The following is a 22,344-nucleotide window of genomic DNA, read 5'->3' as shown; positions in this document are numbered from 1 at the left end:
GTAGGGGGTGGGCAGGCAGAACACGGGCTGGGGTGGGAGGGGCAGGAGTTGGGGCCTGGGGGCGGAGGAGATGAAGGGGAGAGTAGCTTGGAGAAATCTGGAAGAAGAGACATTGGAAGGCCGGGGGAGCTGAAATGGACATTAAGTGAAGCTGAGGAGTCCTAGTGAACCTGTTACCTCTGATCCAGCTATTCCCAGAACACCAGGAAATCAAGAAACTTCTGAATGTGGTCTGCTGCAAGTTTGGAAGGTGCACACCTGTTGCTGCTGATTTGGACAATTTGGGGGAAGAGCAGATTTAAATGCTGCTTTGGTCGACCTTAAGCACCAGCCCTGCCTCCCCTACCACCTTGCCAAATTAGGGCCCCGTGTCTCCTTTAAAGAGCAAACAGAAAACTGGAGAAAGTTACTTTGTCCTGTAGACAAAAGGCTGGGACTACGTAAGAGGCGGGACCCAGGATGCAAAACTTAAGACCAGCCTGGTCAAAAAGGCGAAACCCCATCTCCACTAAAAATAGAAAAATTAGCTGGGCGTGGTGGCAGGCGCCTGTAATCCCAGCTACTCAAGAAACTGAGGCAGGAGAATCACTTGAACCCAGGAGGCGGAGGTTGCAGTCAAACAAGATCGCGCCACTGCATTCCAGTCTGGGCGACAGAGTGGGACTCCGTATCAAAAAACAAAAAGTCTTAAACATCACCAACGAGCCTTGTGAGAAATGGCTTAACTTTGTGACACCTTGCCCAACTTTAAAGCAGCTAAAGGCATGTGTTAAAACTCAACTCTTCAATTGAACCCCAGCTGCCCTTTAGGGCATGCTTAATTTGATGTGGACTGTAATCTATTTTGCAGCATTGTAGAGCCTTGGAATCTGCACATTAGGAAGAGCCCCCACGAGGCGGTGGCGTTCTTTCTCGATCGGAGCCCACACGCCTCCTGGGGCGCCCTCTCCCAAGCCGGGCTCCCTGTGAGCGCGGCCGCCCCTCTTCTGAGGGCTGCTCTTCCCCCATGACAAGAACGCCACGCCCTAAGCAGCTCTCGGAACCCAGAACGCCCATGGGCAGCTCTCGCCAGGACGTGCTGACCGAGGGTAGGCTGCCCAGCAGAGTAAGGATGTTGAGGAAAGGACAGCAGCTCTGCAAAGGAGCTGGGTAAAACCACAGCCCAGACCCCGCTGGCCACCAGTCCGAAACCAAGACGCAGGGGGTCGCGCTAGTTTGGCACTCAACAGCAGGTTCCAGTCTCCTGGATACGGCCGACGTCACTACCCTGCGACCGCTCAGGACCCTTCGGAGGATTCTTATCAGCTAGTAATCCGGTGGTGGCGCGCACCACGTGACTCCGGCGCCCTAGCCCCGCCCTCCGTCTCCAAGGAGCCCTGGAAGGAGCGATACCAGCAGCTCCAGAAAGCGGGGAAGGCGGGGCCGGACTACGGGACAGCCAATGGGCGGGGAGTGTCGCCCAGCCTGACCCACCGGCCGCGCCCTCACGAGCCTGTGGGCGTGCGCCAGCGGTGCAGGTGAGGGACAGCGAGGACGTCTAGTGGGTAGGGCGCCGGGGTTGCGTGTGCTTCCGCATTCTTCCTAGCGCGGTTTGGAATTTGATACATTTCTTTCCAGTCTATTTCTGTAGATTTGTTTTCAAACCAGATCAGGCCCTGTGTAAAATAGTGTAGCCGTCTTTACTCATTATAACATGGTGAGCATTTCCTCAAGCTATTACACATATTTTTAAACGTTGTTTTAATGACCGGCATAATAATTCAGTGCTTGGATATATCAAATTATTGACCATCTCCTTATAAGTGAGATTGTTTCCAAAGTTTCACTAATATAAGTGCACTGCAGTGAACGCCCTTACATAAAAGTTGTTCACTCCCGTGTACTTTCCTCATGCAGAGTTCTGCAGCATGAAACACTATATTTGTCAGTTTGATGTTTTATCAGTGGTTTATTATTGTTTTTAGAGTATTCCATTCACACTCTCAAGTGAATTGTCTATTCGTATTATTTTTTAAAAAATAACAAACATAAACTTAGAAAGGAGAGCTTTATTTCTTTAAAGGGTGATAACCTGCAAGGTGGCCCTTCTGACAGGCTGGGAAGCATAGCCTCTGACAGAAGCTCAAAAGGCAAGCACCTGGAGGGAAGGAGGCCTAAGACAGGCAATCAAGCTGAAGGGTTTAGCCAAGTACAGGTATGAACAGGCCCCAGGAAGAGCTATGAATATTCATGAAACGGATCCTGACCCATGCTTACTGGACAAACATGCATGTTACAGGTGACCTATGTTTACTTTGGGGTGGACTCTTAGCATTTACATGTATTCATGTATTACACTTAACCCTATATGTTGAAAGGTCTTTTCTGAACACTAATGCACTTGTGTGCAGCCTCTGTAAACAGCCAGAATCAGCCCCTGTTCGGTTGTTTCCTATCAGGAAAGTTACTGCAGTCAGCCTCTGGTCCAATCAAAGCAGTAATTATTTGTGGAAGTGGCCTGGCGGGGGATGGGGAGCGTCAGCGTGTGGAGGTGGATGAGATGCACAGTGTTTGAATATTGCTTATCTAGAGGCCAGTGCTTGTTTGGCTGCTAGAGAATAAAAACCTTGTGGCAGTTAGGGCATAGTTTCTTCCTGAAGTGTAGAGGTGCGTGACAGCCCTTGCCGGGCATGGCCCTTCATTGTTTATCATTTAGTATTGCCACTGAGAGTCTTATGACCCCTATATTAACCTTAATGCTAGGATGGGTGATGCACACAAATGAGGCCTGTCCAACCTCTTGTTCCATCATGGCCAGGAACTCAGTTTTTAAGGTTTCTCTGGGGTAAAAAAACTGTTTTTAAGGTTTATTTTCTCCCTCTTGGCCAAGAAGGAGTCTGTTCAGTTGGCTGGGAGGCTTAGAATTTTATTTTTAGTTTACAATATACTTTGCTACTTTTGTGTTAGGCTGGTGTTTTTTACCTTATTCATTTCCAGAAGTTCCTTTGAATAAGCTTGTTGTAATTTCTACCTTGGAAACTGATCTAGTTTATAAATTCCTGTAGCATTTCTAAAGATAATTTTAATATAAAATATATTATTGTCATATGCTGTTTCTTTCTTTGGTTAGGCATTAAAGCTATTAAGACACTCAACTAAAGCAATCTTTTCAGCATTGAATGCTAGCTAACATAATCAGAGATGGAGTCTCGTTCTATTGCCCAGGCTGCAGTGGAATGGCATGATCTAAGCTCACCGCAACCTCCATCTCCTGGGTTCAAGTGACTCTACTGCCTCAGCCTCCTAAGCATCTCGGATTACAAGTGCCTGCCACCACTCCCAGCTAATTTTGTTTTGCTTTTTTGAGACAGAGTTTCACTCTGTTGCCCAGGCTGGAGTGCAGTGGCACAATCTCCTCTCACTGCAACCTCTACCTCCCATGTTGAAGCGATTCTTCTGCCTCAGCCTCCTGAATAGCTGGGATTACAGGCATGTGCCACCTCACCTGGCTAATTTTTGTATTTTCAGTAGAGAAGGGGTTTCACCATGTTGGCCAGGCTGGTCTTGAACTTCTGACCTCAGGTGATCTGCCCGCTTCACCCTCCCAAAGTGCTAGAATTACAGGTGTGCGCCACTGTACTCGGCCTAATTTTTGTATTTTAGCAGAGACGGGGTTTCACCATGTTGGCCAGGCTGGTCTTTAACTCCTGACCTCAAGTGATCAGCCCACCTCAGCCTCCCAAAGTGCTGGGATTACAGGCGTGAGCCACCGTGCCTGGCCACCTTTTTGTAATGCAAAACAAAATCATAAAACATGATTCTGGGCCTGCTGGAGCCATGAGTGAAAACTGCATCCATTCCAATTTCTTCAAATCATGGAATGCAAATATAAAGAGAATCAGCCTAAGAAAGATTTCTGTCAATCATTCATTCTTCAAATATTTATTGAGCACCTACTGTGTGTGGGAAGTTGGCTCCTGTTCAGGAAATATAATTAAAAGTACAATCTCCCAACCCTCTTCGGAAAGGTAGTGGAGAAAGAAAACACTTTTTAATTGAATAAGCATTAAACTAGAATGTGATACCCATCACAGGCAATCCACTAAGAGATTGCAAAGACAGAAAGAAATCTCACTCTTTTGTGCAGCCAAGCAATCTATTACACACGTTTTCAAGATAAACAATAACTAGTACTTAAGGGAACTTGGCAGCACTTTTCATCACACATAGTTCATCTAACCTGGTATTTGGGGTGATCCTCTGTGTTAGCCAATTGGCTTTATCTAGAGGTAAAAGAAACTTGTATCTTTATGAGATAATTTTGTAAGTTGGAGCAAAGGGCCCACTGAAGTTAGGCTCCTACTCTCCCATTAAAACTGGGAGATAGGGGCATTAGTTCCCTTGATACTTAAAGAGATGGCTCCTAGGTCCTAGAGAAACATATATCTAAGTTAAAAAGCAGACAAAAGGCCTAGTCTTCAAAAGGATTTATATATTTCAAAGAGAGGAAAAGTACGTACACTAATTACCAGTTTTCTAAAAGTAAATGTTCAAAGAAAAAGGGAGGGAAATCTCTTATTTTCAACAGGAAGTAGTAAACCTCTTATTTTAAATTTGTACTTGTCCTGACAGTCCCCAAACATTACAAACTCAACCTATCGATAAGACAAGGCTGAGTTAATTGCTGGCCACAGTAAGGGACAGCATTGACCTGGCAAAGCTTTAGCAATGGTTGGGATCAAAAGGCAAGGTCACTTTATGGAGAACTGGAAGTCTGACTTAAGGCAGGTGTTTCAAAGCGGGCTTTAGTTAGTATTGAGCAAAAATTGGTGGAAACAGCAAGATTTCCAGGAGTCAGCGAATCTTAGGGCATTAATTGTGCTTTCCCCGGAAGAGTGGATGGGTCTCTGAGGAAGTTCTGTAGTGAACAAAGCCTTCGCAGGGATGGGAACTCCTGGAAAAATAAACCCCTGCAATAAAGACGGCAGGCTGCAGTCCTGGCTCCTGGCGCGCCGGGTCCCCCAGCAGAGGCGGGGCACCGCGGAAAAGCACCCCAGAGGAGAGCGCCGCGCCCCGCCCCGCCTGGCGCCTGTTCTCCAGCGACCGTAGAGGCATCTGCGGGCGGCTGCGCCCCCAGTAGCCACGGCGAGTGCCAGCTCCAAGCCCGGCTTTACGCGAGGTCCCTCGCGTGGTCACGGTGCCCTGCGGGTGCGCTCGGCCTCGGGGACCTGAGCAGCTCTTAGTAGGAAGCGAACTGCAGGGCACACCCTTACCGCAGGCTGCTGAGACAAGGAAGCTCTGGCTAATCGCGGCCCAGGAACGTACGCGAAAGTGACCACGCGCCTCGGACGTTCACGTGACCCTTCGCAACTGGCTCCGCCCCGCTGTGGCGTGCCGCAGGGCAGACGTCTGTGTCTCCTGCGCAGGCGCAGGCCTTGGCTCGCGGCGGGTGACGCAATGCGGCGGGTGACGCAATCCGAGCTCGTCAGTCAGTAGCGCGGCCACGTGTACGTCAGATCAGGTAACTCTGCCTGAACGACTCCGCTGCCCGACTTGTGCGCTCAGCCGCTTCCTCAGCCCCGCCAGGGGCGGGGCCGACCGCTGGAGGGGAGGGGCCTTCAGTGACCAATCGACGGTGCCCGCGCAGGGTGCCACGCCACGCCCAGCCGGGCCGGCCGTTCCTACCGGCCTGGTCCAGCGGACAGCGGCTGCAGCGGGGGCGCGGGCTAGGAGGTGAGTGCGCGGCCTGCAGGCCTGGCCCCGGCCCCTCGCCGCCCGCCGCCGCCTTCCAGTGGTCCGCGCTCCCCGGCTGCTCTGAGGAACTGCGGGGTCTAGGGGATGCGGGAGCGGGGGCAGGGGGCGGCCCGTGGGCCTGATCCACGCGGCCCCGGATGCCCGCGTTGGGAGGCGGCGCGTCAGGCAGAGGAGGGGCTTCTCTGTGGCTGCAGTAGTTTGTTCTCCGGGTGGTCTTTGGAGTGGCCGAGCGGCGTCCGGGCTCTGGGGAGGCCAAGTGGCGCGGGCAGGGTGGGAGGTGCCGGGAGGATGGCGAGGACGGCGGCGGCTTTAAGCCCCCCTGGAAGCCCGGCCCCTGTGGCCGTGGACGGGGCTGCCGGTAGCAGCGTCTCCTGGGAAGGGTTCTGGCCCGTGAGCCTCGGGGATTCAGGGGCCGCTGACGTTGGTGCAGATGCCGGGCGCACTGGGAGGCGGCCAGAATGCCAATGAGCTTCGGTGGACACGCAGCTGTCACCGGCCGCAGACGGCCCTGTCGCCACCTCCAGTGTCTGCGCTCCAGTGGCCAAGCAACATAGGAAATCGCGCTCAGACCCACTTTGTTGATTGAGAAATCAGATCCCCTCGAGGGCCCTGTTGGCAGAGGTCTGGGGAAGTCAGGGCTGGCAGTGTATATGGGCATCAGACTAAGACAGCCCTCTGCAGCCTTGTTTCCCCAGGCTGGGGCTGGGACCACTGCAACCCCGCCCCACTCTTACAGATCCTTTGCTTAGGCTTTGTCAGTGTTCTCACAGTTTACTGTGGCGTCTCCTTCAGGCGACATTGATCAAACCTCATAGGTACTTGTTTACAGCGGAACTCCCAGAGGGCAGTTTTGCATGTTTGGGGGACTGGTGGTTGTAGGGAGCGGTATCTTTCATGAGACCAGAGAAGGGGAGAGGGGTGGGACTGGTTTTTCAGGGAAGATGATGACAAGTTTTTTTCTAGACATGTTGAATCTGAGGTGACATCTGTGGTCTGGACGAAGGAGGCTAGAAGGAAGGCACGTGCTTTGGATGGATGGTAACAGGAATTAAAGAGGAAGGTAGATTCAGGAACTGAAGGGCAGGGACGAACTTCGTGGAGAAAACATATTCAGGGAGTTGGGGGCAAAGCAGCAGAAATGATGATGGGGGTGAAGGTATCTGGAGGCCTTAGGTGGGGTTGGTGAAATTTGCATACCCACTGCAGTGGAAAGATTTAGGGGCTAAAGATAGCCCTTTGCCTCTTTGGCGAGGCTGAGGGGAAGAGTGTGTTGAGTAGTTTGAGTTGAATCCGGAGTCCTACCAGGGCCTGGCTCAGGTCCCAACCAGCCATTGACTTTACCCTGTTAGGTCTTCATCTATGAAATGGGGATCACTGTAGCACCTTGGCCTATGTGTGGGGAACCAGTAACAATTAGCCAGCAAGTTTCAGGCTCATGGAACCCTGGTAACAGCCGGTCAGCCTTCTTCAGAGGAGGAAATGGGTTCAGAGAAGTTGCTTGCTCAAAGTAACACAGCTTGTAAAAGCTGTGGAACTTGCATTATTTCCGTAGAGTAACAATAATTCAAATTATGATGAGTTTAGGATGTTGGGAACTACTTTTCCAAGAAGTTTTCCTCATGGAAAGTATTTATTTAGTTGGTTCTTTTCAAAGGCAGAAATGATTCCCTAATGTTTTGGATTTGCTCCCAGATGGTGGTGGCTATGTGTTTTAATTATCTGGTGTCCTGATCAAAGAACTAGACGTTATTGTTGCCATGAATTCTTTTACAGTTTGGGGGTCTATATTTGTAAGCAAATTAGACAGTGACCTTGGTGAGCAAATTACTGTGTTAATGTATTTCACTAATCACAGCTTCCATCATTTGTTTATCACTGGAGGAAATCTTAGAATACACTATTTTTTTCATGCCAATTTATTACCTTAGGAAAATGCATGAGGAACTTCACTTTAGAAAACTGTGCTGAGAAGTAAAATGTCATTCGAATCTTTACCTGAGTAAAGCTAGGTTGTTAATGAGTCTATATCTTCTCAAGTACTGAAGGAATCCTCATAAATTTTAGTCCTTTTGCTTCAGTGGTTGCTCATGCATAATTCTTGTTTCTTTTTCAAAGCTGTTTTTGGAAGGAAGAAAGATGGAAAGCGGTGCGGTTCTGCTGGAATCCAAATCCTCCCCATTTAACCTACTGCATGAGATGCATGAGCTTCGCCTCCTGGGTCACCTGTGTGACGTGACAGTCAGCGTGGAGTATCAGGGCGTCCGCAAAGACTTCATGGCCCATAAGGCAGTGCTGGCTGCCACCAGCAAGTTTTTTAAGGAAGTATTCCTTAACGAGAAGAGTGGGGATGGTACTAGGACTAATGTCTACTTAAATGAAGTGCAGGTTGCTGACTTTGCTTCATTTCTTGAGTTTGTCTACACTGCAAAGGTGCAGGTGGAAGAAGATCGGGTGCAGCGAATGCTGGAAATGGCTGAAAAGCTGAAATGTTTGGACTTATCAGAAACTTGTTTTCAGTTAAAGAAACAGATGTTAGAGTCGGTACTTTTGGAGTTGCAAAATTTCTCAGAGTCCCAGGAGGTGGAGGTGAGCAGTGGCTCCCAAGTTAGTGCTGCTCCTGCCCCCAGGGCAAGCGTGGCCACGGATGGCCCTCACCCCAATGGTCTCACGGATTCCTTGGGCTACCCAGGAGAGATAGCCAGCAATGGCATGTCTTCAGATTTGCCACCAAAGAAGTCCAAGGACAAACTAGACAAGAAGAAAGAGGTAGTTAAGCCTCCCTACCCTAAAATCAGGAGAGCTAGTGGAAGGTTGGCTGGGAGGAAGGTCTTTGTGGAGATCCCTAAAAAGAAATATACGAGAAGACTCCGAGAGCAGCAGAAAAGTGCTGAGGGTGACATGGGGGACTACAGGTGTCCCCAGGACCAAAGCCCGGACAGGGTGGGCACAGAGATGGAGCCAATTTCCAAAAATGAGGGTTGCCAGGTGGGTGCTGAGTTGGAGGAAGTGTTGAAAAAAGCAGGGCCGGAGGAGGAAGAGGAGGAGGAGGAGGAGGAGGAGGAGGAGGACGAAGAAGGGGAGAAGAAGAAGAGCAACTTTAAGTGCAGCATTTGCGAGAAGGCGTTTCTGTATGAGAAGAGCTTCCTGAAGCACAGTAAGCACCGCCACGGCGTGGCCACCGAGGTGGTGTACCGCTGCGACACCTGCGGCCAGACCTTCGCCAACCGCTGCAACCTGAAGAGCCACCAGCGCCACGTGCACAGCAGCGAGCGCCACTTCCCATGCGAGCTGTGCGGCAAGAAGTTCAAGCGCAAGAAGGACGTGAAGCGGCACGTGCTGCAGGTGCACGAGGGTGGAGGCGAGCGGCACCGCTGTGGCCAGTGCGGAAAGGGCCTGAGCTCCAAGACTGCGCTGCGGCTGCACGAGCGCACACACACGGGAGACAAGCCCTACGGCTGCACTGAGTGCGGCGCCAGGTTCTCGCAGCCGTCCGCGCTCAAGACGCACATGAGGTACGCGTAGAGCCGTCCAGAGGGGTCCCTGCGCACTGGAAGGGCGTGTCAAGCACTGAGGTCGTCCTGGGATTTGGACCCGGTGATGTCTCACTGCTTAATTTCTCCGCTCCAAACCTGGGGGCTTATTTCAAGACAGCGTTGAATTCTCTGTCAAGGTAGAGGGGCTGCGAATGATGGCTCTGCTCCCTTGTTCTGAGACCCCCGGGGCGCCCCTGCTGGCATGGACGTCCCCCTGGTGGGACTGCAACAGCGGCCATGGGCTTGCCCCGCCGTGCTGGAGGAAGAGTTGGGCCTCGTTGCCTTTATTTCTCCTTTCCTGACTCTTCATTTAGATCTTGGGTTCTGTGACCCCCCGGGTCCCACAGTCTCAGTAGAGACCTCAGTGAGATGCCATTTAGGGCTTTAGGACTCGTCTCTGGTTTTTCGGTTCTCAGGCTTGGAAGGAGTGCTATCTGGGCAGTCTACACTCCAGAATCTGGACAGACAATGCTTTCTTTTTCTTAATATGTTTCTGAACTGTAGGTGTGTGGTGATGTTTTTAAATAAGTTTCCTTATAGTTCTTAGTATATTTATTCTTGGAATCCCAACAAGCCATTGTTTTCTGTTCTATTCTAGTTCTGCCCTCAAACCTAGGTCACTCTTGGGTTAGTAGCATGGTGTTCATCTTTTACTTTATCTAATAAGTTAAAAATACTTGGTTTAGGAAGTGCTTAGTAAATTATGGTTGATTGCTACTTCATACTAGTTGTGACATTAAAATGCTGATGCATTTTAAAAATGCCACCTTCAGCATTTTGAGAACAGTTCTCCTTTCTCTACCGGTTATGTCATATTAGGAAATGAGAGTAACATTTTTGATCATGTGACACTCAATCAGCAGTAGTTCCTAAGGTGTTTGTGGCTGATTATTCTGTATGAGACAGCTTTACAAATATTAGATGGTGGTCTTTAGTGTTTTAAAAACTCTGCAAAGGCCTGGTCTCTACCTGCACATGCCTTATAGCACCAGCAGCAGGGCTTATGAGCAGGTGTAGATGAACATTCCGGTCAGTGACTTAGGGAAAATGTGTGGATCCATTGACCTTGTGCAGAAACTCAGTTTATTTTGGGATGGAGATTATGGGCTCTTGACCTGTCACTACAGTATTTCTCATTAGGTCTCTTGGAATAAATGATTTTTGCAGGATAGAGTGGAAATTGTACTGCAAAGTGAGCTTTGAAATACATCCTAAGTTATCATCTGAATGTTGTACTTTCAGAATTCATACAGGGGAAAAACCTTTTGTCTGTGATGAATGTGGTGCAAGATTCACTCAGAACCACATGCTGATTTATCATAAAAGGTGTCACACAGGTAAATACCCATGCTGTTGTGATTGAATGTCTTTCCTAGATGTAGAAGGAAATGCAATTGATTAACTTTGAAGTTGACATCTGTCAAGGTGGTGCAGGTTAAAGCCATGATATAGCTTTTCCTAGTAAGTGAGCAAAATGAATAAACATACACCCACTGCCTTCGTTGCTAGTGTGCATGTGGCCTTGGCTTTCATACCACCAGGCCATAGGATCTGGCATGCAAGTCTTAGGTATCAAGAGATATAAAATAGTTCTTACTGTTGTTAACTGAAAATTTTTTTCTAAGACTCTGTCCTAAAGAAATTGTCCAACATATGGGAAGAGCTATATGCTGTTATCCCCCCTTCTTGCTATTTTTATTAACTAAGAATGGGAAACAGCCTGATTGTCCAACCACAAGGAAGTGCTCCAGTAAACTCTGGTAAATCTATACCCTGGCTTATGACCCGGCTATTTGGAGTAAGGGCTCTGAATGACATGAAAAAGTCTGTGCTTGGATGTTCAACTTTAAAATGCACAATTAAGCGTACAGTTCACCTCAACTGTATTGAAAACCTGCACATAAAAGACCAGAAGAAAATAAGTTGTTATGATATATTAAGGTAGTAGGATTATCTCATTTCTGTTTTCCAAAGTCTTTATGATTTATTATGTGACAGAGAAAATTTAAGTTGGCTTTATTCTGCTTCAGTACAGTAACCCTGAGGTTCAGAATCTTGTGGAAGATACAGAAGCATACAGCACTGAAGTGTTCCAGTTCTTCTAAGTTTCTTCTTTGCTTGCATTTTTTACTCTTACTTGTAAACACTGGCTTATAAGTCTGAAGTTCAAATGCAGGTGAGACAGAGATGACATGTCTCTGACTCATTAGACGCCACGTCTGTGTGATTAGACACCAGTTCTGCTCATTCTGAAGTCATAATTCATGTCATTAAATGCAAATCTCATTTAATGTCATGAAATTAGCATTTAATGACATGAGTTACGACTACAGAATGAGTAGAATTGGTGTCTAAAGAAAGCTTGGGATTGGGGACAAGGTCAGGTTATAATGAAGGATTAAGTTAGAATCGGTCCTTTGGTAAGAATATTAACATGGTAAGATTTTATTAAAGTCACTTTTTATTTTGATGTCTGTGAAATCAGGAGCACACCTAATAATTTAGTAAGTCTGATTTGTGGGATTAAACTACAAAAAGTGAGATGGTATTTAAAACTTTTGTCCTACAATTCAATCAAGTTGATTGGAGTCGCTACTCTAGAATAGTGATATATATCCATTGTCAACTTCCCCTTTATTCTGATAAAGATCCATAAAAGTGTTCCTTTGAAAATAATCCAGCAGTTCCTCCAAACAGAAGTTGTGAAATTATTTTCTTGTTTGGAATAATTTCTAAAATGTAAGCCAGCTGAACAAACAATACCTCTTTGATTCTAGTCAAATGGAATTTTTCTTGCAATTTCCAAGGATATTTACCAACTTTCAGTAAGTAGCAAGCATCTTACATGTATATTTTATGATAGTTTTTACTAGAAAATGTAACATGCTGCCTACAGGCACTTTTGAGGAGTTCACGTGGGTTTTAACAGTGTAGGCCTACTGTTCCATGTGTTTTTAATGCTTGTATTGTTTATGACTTTCATTTTTTCATGTAGGTGAAAGACCTTTTATGTGTGAAACATGTGGCAAGAGTTTTGCTTCTAAGGAGTACTTAAAACACCACAATAGAATCCATACTGGATCCAAACCCTTTAAATGTGAAATATGTTTCAGGACTTTTGCCCAGCGGAATTCACTCTACCAGCATATTAAAGTCCACACAGGTATGGTTGGAATGTCCCAGGGAAGGGAGTTTAGTTTGGCCAAAAAAAAAAAAATTCCAAAACTTGTAGATTTACCAGTAAATTACTTGGAACTAAGCTTTTGAAGAAAACTGGCCAAACTTTGTATGTCATAATAGCATTTTTTTAGAGATTGTTTCTAACTCAGAGAAACTGAAAAGTGGGAGCACTTACAATAGAGGAGACTAGGTCCCTTTGCTACATGGAGTTTTTACTGAAAAGGACAGACAGCTTAGTCATGGTGTGAATGTAAGAAGTGGATGTGGATGTGTGGACATAGGGATAATCTGTGCATGTTAGTATATGCACACACACACATGCATATTCAGTTGTTAGGGGACTTGTAATTTTAACTCCATTACTGTGGAAAACAGGTGTCATTCCTGTAGTTACAATATCTGCTGCAGGCACATGTCTTGGCCCCTTTTTGGTGTAGGCCATAAATTCTTGGTATTATAGAGATAGATTTGTAACCCTTAAGGTGTTCCCAACATAACCTTCCTTATGCTGGATGCTGAGGCTTCCCAGTGGTTTGCAGCAGCATCATTCATTCAAGTGTGTATTCAGAATTAAGCACAGTAGGCCAAAGAGACCCACTAGCAGTCTCCTTTCTCCCTGCCTCAGGGGAGCGTCCCTACTGCTGTGACCAGTGCGGCAAGCAGTTCACCCAACTCAACGCCCTCCAGCGCCACCGCCGCATCCACACAGGGGAGAGGCCGTACATGTGCAATGCGTGCGGACGGACATTTACCGACAAGTCCACTCTTCGGCGGCACACCTCAGTAAGCAATGGGTTGGCTTGTTTGAGAACAAGCTGCTGCCCTTAGATACACAGAACCCTTAAGGGAAATACCTACCACCATTCTCCAAGGTGGTTAGCGGTCGAGACAACAGGTACTTTCTCCTTGGGTTGTCTCTGCAGTGGAACACTCACGGAGTGAATGAAGCCCCAAGGCCCAGGGAAAGCACAATCCACGATGACTACTCTGTAACAGTGAGGGTGGCGGCAGGCGGGTACTTATTAGTGAAAGTTGAAAATTGAAGTTGTAGAGGGACTGTTGTTTTAAAAGATGCACTTGTTCAGAGATACATTCAGTGACTTTTGTTTTGTGTTTAACTTATAGATACACGATAAGAATACTCCATGGAAGTCTTTCCTTGTCATTGTAGATGGCTCACCCAAGAACGATGACGGACACAAGACTGAACAGCCTGACGAAGAGTATGTGTCGTCCAAACTTTCGGATAAATTGCTGTCTTTTGCAGAAAATGGCCATTTCCACAACCTGGCTGCAGTCCAAGGCACTGTACCTACCATGCAGGAGAACAGTTCTGCAGACACAGCCTGCAAGTCGGATGACTCCGTGGTGTCCCAGGACACCCTGCTGGCCACCACCATCAGCGAGCTTAGTGAGTTGACCCCACAGACAGACTCGATGCCCACACAGCTTCACTCTTTGAGCAACATGGAATAAGAGCTTCAAGCAGTTCTCATCCTGTTAGTCTGTGTGTGTGGTAGCTGAACTCAAGATGATGTGGGGCTAAGATAAACAATTGTTCACGTGCAAAGATGTGGGCAAGAACGGCCTCTGCAGATTTTCCTGAACTTCTGCTAACTTGCACGGCTTTATCACCGCATTTTAAAAGCTTTCCCTCAAAAATCCTGATCTGCATGATCTCAGCTACTTTATTGACAAACAAGGCAGTGAACATAACCTCACTTAATTCTGGTGTAGGGTGTATGTTAGTCGTTCTAATTCTTGATTATCTGATTTAGACAACTGCTGGTCTTAATTGCAGAGTACAGAGCACTGAACCAGCTCCTGATATAGTCGTTAGCAGTCCTCCTGGCTTCTCACCCTGCCTTATATTTCCATGTGGGTTTACTTCTCTCATAACTACTTTTAAGGTATTTTTCTTCCAAGCTGAAATAAAACTGGGGCCACATATTTTCAGCCATTTCTTCCCTGTTGAAGCAAATCTGATTTTCTGTGGGGACCCTCAAATGCAACTGAAGAAATGGATGGTTGCATTCATTTCTCCCCACCCCCCATTTGCAGGCAGTAAACAAGGTATGACAGATTGAACACCTGCAAAACTGCTAGCGTAATCTCAGCACATATGCAGCTAGGAAGTTTGTCATAAAATCAACTTAGAAATGAGATGAGGCTGTTCAGTTTCAGTCTTAAAAAAATCAGATTAGCTAAAAGCTGTCCTACCAAAGAGTCTAGCAAAACAAGATAGTATTTTTTTGCAGAGGCGTGAAAAATTAAGATGCTTTAGAGTACCTGAAAGTTGTGTAGTCATTTTATTTGCAAAATGAGGTGACTGCGGCAAATTTTAGAACAGAGTATTAATATTTTTTCCAGGTTTTTCTGACTTGATTTCTGTAATTTCCAGAAACCCAGACTTCTCATTTCCACACCTAGAGATGGAAACAGGCAAGTAACTGACATGTCTGTTTCCTTGGGAGCATGTGAGAACATAGCAGAAGGGACCAAAAGTCTCAGCACACTTACCTCCGATTATGCCTTAAAGATTTGATTGTGAAGACCCAGTAACTTTGTCTCAAATGCTCCTTTGGCTGTTTCATGCAGGACTGAATTATTGCTTTAAAAAATTCACAATGAAAAGACAAATTCTGCTGTATTTGCTAAACGGTGACATTTGGTTCTAGGGCCTTGAGTATGTGCCACGTGCTTGTGAAATGCTTTGATTCACATGTAACATTTAAACATACTAATTTAAAAAGGGAACCTTGGAGAATTCTTTTGTTCACTAGTTCCTTTTTTCTCTACATTTTTAATTTATTAAACTTGCTGTGAAAATACTTTGATTTTCTAAGAGGAAGGTACTTTGTCCGTAAGTTCCAGGATGAAGATGTAGCTGCACTATGCCAGAAATTAATGAGGGAAGACTTTCTTCCTAAGTGCTTATGTTTTAACTTATGTTAGTGAAACCACTACAAGGTGTTTCAGGCGCTGATAACATGTTTCACACCTGCCCTTGCAGGTCACAATACTAATTTACTTCAAATTTAGTTATGACAATGTCACTGTATCCTACTTATGTTTACAGAACAAATAAATAATGACTGTCACACATCCAGAGGAGACCGAACCTACCCAGCTGATGTACTGTTTTATGGAATAAAGTCACTTGATCAGAAGGAATTGAAACAATAGATTATTTTGTTACCTACTGGAGGGATTTTTGTCTTGAATTTGTTTCTTTAGAAATTCTACAAAAAAAAAGGTGTTAATAAATGTCTGCTTTATAAAAGTAGTTTTGCAATTTTTTAAAGATCTATTTCTGTTATAATTTAGGTTCTGCAGAAATAGGATTCTTAATTGAAACAAATATCATTTGCTTAATTACATGAATAATGAAATGTAAAATCAGGGTCCATAAGCCTTTATTTCTTACAGTCCTAGGATTAAGCTGTTTAACTGCTTGGATCCCAGTTGGTCTCTGGCAGTGGGATTCTGGAGAGGAGAAATCCTGACCTCTGCTCATGCGCAGGCCGCAACCAGGCTGGGGTATGTGTAAGTGTGGTTGAGTTCTCTGCCACTTTTTTCAATGTAAAAAGTAAGCATCAAAGATATGACTTCTATATACATTTCTCTGTCTCTGAGAACAGAGAAACCTAACCCTGTAGGAAACTGGTTACAGAGGACCTCCTAGAGCATCTGCCCCATTCCTCCAAGTCCAAGCACAGCCATGCTCAGTGGAAGCGAGGCCACCCTCTGAGTGGATTGGTCCCAAATGTGTAATGAGGAAAGTGCCCAGGTGCTGGCACACTGCCTGTCCCAGAGCCTCAAGAAGGGCCATTCAGGAGCTTCAACCATTTTCCAACCATTTTCTGTGAAATACTGTAGCCCAAACTCCAAAGGGATGTGCAGCCTTTGGTTTTACCAAATTCTTTGTTGTCATTTGGAAAAAATGGGTCGTGTGGTGGAGACATTTAAGGTGATTTTTACAGATAAGTGATTTTGCTGTAGGTGATTATCCAAACAAGTAAATTTGAGTGTATAATTTAATTTTTAACCTGTTAAATAAACCTTGTCACTCCAAGGAGTTCATTTTTGGGAAACAAGATGGGTACTTGTTAATTTAACCAAGCGTCATGATATTCATGTACTCGGGAGTAACAATACTTCATCTGATGTCACTGAGAAAGCCACACAGATCAGAGGACCATCTAGCACAGCATTCCCCAGCCTTTCTGGCACCAGGGACCAGTTTTGTGGAAGACAATTTTTCCACAGGTGGGGGGACAGAATGGTTTCAGGATGATTCAAGCACATTACATTTATTGTGCACTTTATTATTATTGCATTGTAATATACAATGAAATAATTATACAATGCACCATAATGTACAATCAGTGGGAGCCCTGAGCTTGTTTTCCTGCAACTTGACAGTCCCATCTGGGGATGATGGGAGACACTGACAGATCACTAGGCATTAGATTCTCACAAAAAGCGTACAACCTAGATCCTGTGCATGCGCAGTTCAATAGGGTTCGCACTCCTATGAGACTCCAATGCAGCTGCTGATCTGACAGGATGCAGAGCTCAGGTGGTAATGTAAGCCACAGGGAATGGCTGCAAATACAGATGAAGCTTCACTCGCCGCAGCTCACCTCTTGCCGTGGGGCCCAGTTTCTAACGGGTTGGGGATCCCCATCTATCACATCATCCTAAATGAGACTTGGAAAATCATCTGCATACCTTTGGCAATCTGTATGTGGACTCTTAACTAAGGCTGACAAAACTAAGCTTTTAAACTACCATGGTGGCATCTTCATTAGGAAACTGATTCTGAGAAGAGCCACTTGACTTAGGCTTCGAATGATCAACAACTCAGAATACCTAGATGGGGACAGCTTGTTCTACCATTTAAAACATTTGCTTTGACTTACTTGAAGTGTTGTGAATATACTTTAGGACCTGAAGTCAAGGCTCTATGATAGGATGGTAGCATAAGCCAGCCTGCACTACCCACCATGGGTCCTCTTCCTCACCAGAACTTCAAGCCCCAGTGGTCAGTGGGACTGACCCTTCCCCAGGGGCATCTCCTCTCCCCTGCAGATACTTGCAAAATTAAGATAAATGCCCACACTGACCAGATAGTTGAGTGGTACTTTCTTGGGGTAGGAGAGTGTCAGGCTTAGGTCTCCCCACCAGTCTTCCAGCAACCATGCCTTCCTCAACTTTGCAAGTAACTGTAGACCCTAAAGGATTCAAAAAAGGGATGAGAATGTGGGGTCTGCTGGGTTATCATGTACTTCAGTGGACTGCATCAACAGAAGTAACCAGGGTTTCCTTCTAAACCCTCAGTCTGCAAAACCACTACAGTGCCCTGGAATTCCCACCAAATGACCAGAGCCTAGAGAGTATTAACGTCTGTTGCCTTAATCTTAACGGGAACAACTTGAAACAATAGAAGCTACTTTTGACCTATGCCAATTTAGCAAGAAGACTCATCAAAATAGTACTGATAATTTCTACTTTACTGTACAGGTTAAAATAAAACAAACATACTTTTTCTGCTAAGGTAGATTTATTGTTACACATGGTTAGTTTTCATAATGTCATCCCCTATCCCAGAGCAACTCAGGACTCCATGGAGCAGGAAGCCTGCTCTTGGTCACAGCTCATACCACAGCAGGCAGGTCACGGGAGCATGCTGTGCTGCCAAGTCCTCCAAAGGAAGTCACAAAGGTTTGCATTTGGACATTTAAATGCACAAAATCAGGAGAAACAATAAATGCACAAGGGCTGGTGCATATACTTTGGTTACAGTGACGCCACCACACATGGTCACGACTGCAAAAATACTGCTTTCAAATCATTAAATAAAAAAAGGAACTCACACAAGCTATAAAAATGTTGCCACAAAAGCAAAACTTTCCTGTAAGAAATATTAATTGACTTTGACTATGAACTAACTCCAGATTTGCTAAAGTACAAGAATTTACCATAAATAATTATATTTTGTTCATAAGTAACATTCTATACATCTTGAAGACCTAGCTCACAGGCATCTTGAAACAAGTCACTGTCCTACATCCATGGGACATTTAAAGGAAGTAAGTTTGCACACCACTGACTGGGCTTTTTCTCATTCTTTTTTTTATCTTCTGGCAGGTCTCTTCTAGCCATTAGTTACTCTGATTCTTTTATGTGAAATATTAAAACAAAATTAATTCTTAACCCCAGAACTGGTCCCAGTTTGCAATACAAACAAGTGACCCTCTAATTGACACAACAAAATGTTACAAACACTATTGTTAAAAAAACATACCCCTTCCAACAGGGGTCTGTTGGAGTATCATGATGAAAGCTAAACATAGTTGCCCTAAAATAAATCATTTGGTTTTTACTTTAAGTGGTTAGACCAGAAGATTCTTTAAACAAGTAGAAACAAACTACTTAAAACCAGAGGACTCAAGCTGCAGAACCACTCCTCACACCCTATTTTCACAAAAGTGCATTTGGCTGGTTGTAGGATATATTATTAGCTAGGGAAACCCCACTTTCCCTTCTGATCATTTTTTCATAAGAGATTCTAAGAGGGAGTGAAAAAGTACCAACTGGGACTCCATTCCAGGTCTTACCTCTAGAGACAGCCAGCTCTCATTTAAGAATCTCAGAACTTGGAAGGAAGGAGGAAATCCACATTAAATTCTAGGGCCCACAGACAGAGCATCTTCATCGCCACCCCCAATGGATGCTCTGACATCACAGAGCTTCCTGCTCTACCAGCCCACCTGATGCATGTCACCACCATAACTATAGCCTGCAAGTCCTCGTGGCCATCTGATGTGGATCCTCTACAATCTGTCCTCGGCTGGCCCTTCCCACTTCCTTTCCTGATGCTTTCTCTTTCTTCCTAGACGGACCTACTCATCATTTCTCAAACAACCTGCACTTGACCCTTGGCCTGGAAACACTCACTGTACTTCAGCCCAATAAAATCCTACCAATTCCAGTTGAGAGCCATCAAAAATGAAAACATCATTCCAATACTACTTACTACTACCTGACATAACATAGGAAGTTTCGTTATCTGTCATCAGTGAAGCTCCATGATATCAGAGTGTCTGCTGGGTTAAGTATGGCAACAAACACATTTCAAACATAAATCATTTCACTATAAAATATGCAGAGGACATTCAGGAGACAAGAGTATGTCTAAATATCAGCATATAAAATAATAGAATCAAGTTCATGAATCAAGATAGCATACATATATAAACCAATTAAACATGACAGAGTTCAAACACATAAGCCAAAATATTCCACCAGCTAAGAGAACAATCAAGTCCCCTGAGAAACAAGTTGGGGTTCTTGCCCACTTGGGCATACAGTACATTCCTGTACCACATTTACCCCACCTAACCCATCATGTGCAATAAACAGGAAAATTGCATACATTCATTCTCAAGTGTGACTTAGATCATCTATCCAGCCCTGACCAAGATTTCTATAGCCATAGCACAGAACACACCACCTCAATGTGGGAAAGTGTATAAACATGAAAATAATGAGCAGGCTGTGCCAATTAAAATACTTTAATGCAAATATAAAGGGATTTCCACTCCAACTAGAAGTGAAAACTATCTCCAGAAAAAGAGAAAAATTCCATTTCTAATAGATCTTGTGTGTGTGTGTGTGTGTGTGTGTGTAAGTACAAATCAAATTCACTTTGACACTCATCCATACATGAAGCAAGTACTTCCAGAAAGCTCCTTTGCTCACAATGTGATGCCTACAGACCCTGGCTATTCTAAATTTTTGCCATGCACATGTTAGCATACGGAACAACACAAAAAGCAAATAAATTAGTCACTAGCACCATCAAAATAATCACAGGATAACAAAAATAGAAGTGATTTCTAATAAAGTTATAAACTCATTCCTAGTAACTGTCCTAAACTAAACACACATTTAAAGAACATATCCAGATGCCAAAGCACAGAGAAAATGCAAAGCATCTATGAGAACAACTGGGCTGAGTACTCAAGTCTAACAAAAAGGACATAAAACACGTGGCAACATTAAAAATAGGCTCCACAAATACCAATGAAATATGAGGAATGAGATTCTGAAGTACTTCTCAGAAAATGCTGGGGGTTCTGATAAGCATGAAACAACCCATCATTACCACAAGATGAACAGGAGCCTCCCCTTCATCCATTTCACAGCAACACAGACTCGGGGAGCTTAAACAATACCCAGGCTGTCTGGCTCGTATGCAACAAAATTAAGCCATTAAATGGGCATCCCATAAAGATCACTTGACCCTAAGACAAAACTACAGAGGAGTTAGCTGCATGCCACAAAGACAAAAACATTTCATTTTAGGTCTCCATCGCCTTCTCCATCCCCTTGGATGGACTTTTTGATGCGAAGTAACATGGTGGTCAGCCACTGATCCAAACGAGATATTGAGTCAAATTCCTTCACCTAGTATAAGGAAAGAGGAGCAGGAATTACCCCATGTAAATACATTAAAAACACAAAATAATAGTACCCCAAGCTGTTTATACATTTACAGCTATAATCTACTAACTTTCTTCATTATTTGAAATTAATCATTCCAGTTTATAACTTTCTTCATTAAAAAATTGTTTATTTTTTCATTATCCTGTTACTATTTTGATGATACTAGTGACTAGTTCCTCGGCTTGACATTTCTCTGTTTTCAAACATGTGTAAAAAGAAAATTCATTAACAGTCATAATTATTGTGGCAAAAGAAACTGGACATTGCATAAAAATGTGAAAGTAATATGGAAAATTACTCACTGAACATGGGAAAACATTAATTGCAGAGTTAGAATATGTATGGAAGCGGAATTCCTTTAACACATTTCAATGCATTATTAAAGAAAAAAATGACAATAGGATGAAAATGATGTGGCAGGCAAAAGTTCGATAGGAAGACATTCCTTTCCACTATCACTCCTGCGTTGTGATGAACATGTTACAGGAGGCTACTGAGAAATTTGCTTGAGGTTGGGTGTGATCCTTCAACTTTGGGAGGCCAAGGCATGTGGACAGCTTACGCCTAGGAGCTAAGAGACCAGCCTAGGCAACATGGCGAAAACTTGTCTCAACAAAATACACACACACACACACACACACACACACACAAATTAGCTGGGTGTGGTGGTGTGTACCTATAGTCCCAGCTACTCAGGAGTCTGAGGTGGGAGGATCACCTGAATCCAGGAGGCTGAGGCTGCAGTGAGCCATGATCACATCACTGCACTCCAGCCTGAGTGACAGAGTGAGGCTCTGTTTCAAAATATATTAAAAAAATTATTTTTGCTTGATTCTAAACATGACATGGCAAAAGATGGAAAACAAAAGTATAAAGGAAAAAATGCCCATTTAAAAAATATATATATTTTTATTTTTTACTTATTTATTTATTTTTGAGATGGAGTTTCACTCTTGTTGCCCAGGTTGGAATGCAATGGCGTGATCCTGACTCACCGCAACCTCCACCCACTAGGTTCTGAGGCTCCTGCCTCAGCCTCCTAAGTAGCTAGGATTACAGGCACACTCTACCATGCCTAGCTAATTTTTGTTTTTTGTTTTTTTTTTTTTTTTGGGACGGAGTCTCGCTCTGGAGTGCAGTGGCCAGATCTCAGCTCACTGCAAGCTCCACCTCCCGGGTTCACGCCATTCTCCTGCCTCAGCCTCCCGAGTAGCTGGGACTACAGGCGCCCACCACCTCGCCTGGCTAGTTTTTTGTATTTTTTTAGTAGAGACGGGGTTTCACCGTATTAGCCAGGATGGTCTCGATCTCCTGACCTCGTGATCCGCCCGTCTCGGCCTCCCAAAGTGCTGGGATTACAGGCTTGAGCCACCGCGCCCTTNAA

At 44.9% G+C, this 22,344-nt stretch overlaps 2 protein-coding genes across 7 annotated transcripts in view; one reads left to right on the top strand and one right to left on the bottom strand.

The window, feature by feature from the left end:
- The first annotated feature begins 1,416 nt into the window (after positions 1–1,416).
- Positions 1,417–16,540, top strand: GZF1 (GDNF inducible zinc finger protein 1). Of its 4 annotated transcripts, none has more exons than XM_017860103.1 (6): positions 1,417–1,517; positions 7,849–9,245; positions 10,509–10,603; positions 12,262–12,429; positions 13,072–13,229; positions 13,572–16,521. In XM_017860103.1, the coding sequence occupies exons 2-6, from the start codon at positions 7,870–7,872 to the stop codon at positions 13,920–13,922; spliced, it is 2,148 nt and encodes a 715-aa protein (XP_017715592.1). In that variant the 5' UTR covers positions 1,417–1,517; positions 7,849–7,869; the 3' UTR covers positions 13,923–16,521. The 4 variants fall into 4 exon arrangements, with proteins under 4 accessions (XP_017715592.1, XP_017715591.1, XP_017715589.1 ...); XM_017860102.1 differs by lacking the exon at positions 1,417–1,517 and adding an exon at positions 4,676–5,500 and having other exon boundaries at positions 13,572–16,524; XM_017860100.1 differs by lacking the exon at positions 1,417–1,517 and adding an exon at positions 5,507–5,712 and having other exon boundaries at positions 13,572–16,540.
- A 1,453-nt stretch (positions 16,541–17,993) lies between these two features.
- NAPB (NSF attachment protein beta) overlaps positions 17,994–22,344 on the bottom strand; it is a 52,623-nt gene continuing 48,272 nt past the window's right edge. For all 3 annotated transcript variants that reach the window (XM_017860096.1, XM_017860097.1, XM_017860095.1), the window contains one exon: positions 17,994–20,921. In XM_017860096.1, coding sequence (XP_017715585.1) covers positions 20,811–20,921 — 111 coding nt within the window. In that variant the 3' untranslated portion in view covers positions 17,994–20,810. The remainder of the gene's footprint in view (positions 20,922–22,344) is intronic.

Source organism: Rhinopithecus bieti, unplaced genomic scaffold (assembly GCF_001698545.2).
Source record: "Rhinopithecus bieti isolate Rb0 unplaced genomic scaffold, ASM169854v2 scaffold_49371, whole genome shotgun sequence".
In the NCBI taxonomy this organism is placed as follows: Eukaryota; Metazoa; Chordata; class Mammalia; order Primates; family Cercopithecidae; genus Rhinopithecus; species Rhinopithecus bieti.
The sequence above is the reverse complement of the archived record's forward strand: the minus strand, read 5'-3'. Positions and strand labels throughout refer to the sequence as shown.

Excerpts from the sequence above, each read along its gene's own strand:
- GZF1 (XM_017860100.1), top strand. The coding sequence starts at position 7,870 with ATGGAAAGCGGTGCGGTTCTGCTGGAATCCAAATCCTCCCCATTTAAC. Across the intron at positions 10,604-12,261 it reads TCATAAAAGGTGTCACACAG|GTGAAAGACCTTTTATGTGT; the intron begins GTAAATACCCAT and ends TTTTTCATGTAG. Across the intron at positions 13,230-13,571 it reads CTCTTCGGCGGCACACCTCA|ATACACGATAAGAATACTCC; the intron begins GTAAGCAATGGG and ends TTTAACTTATAG.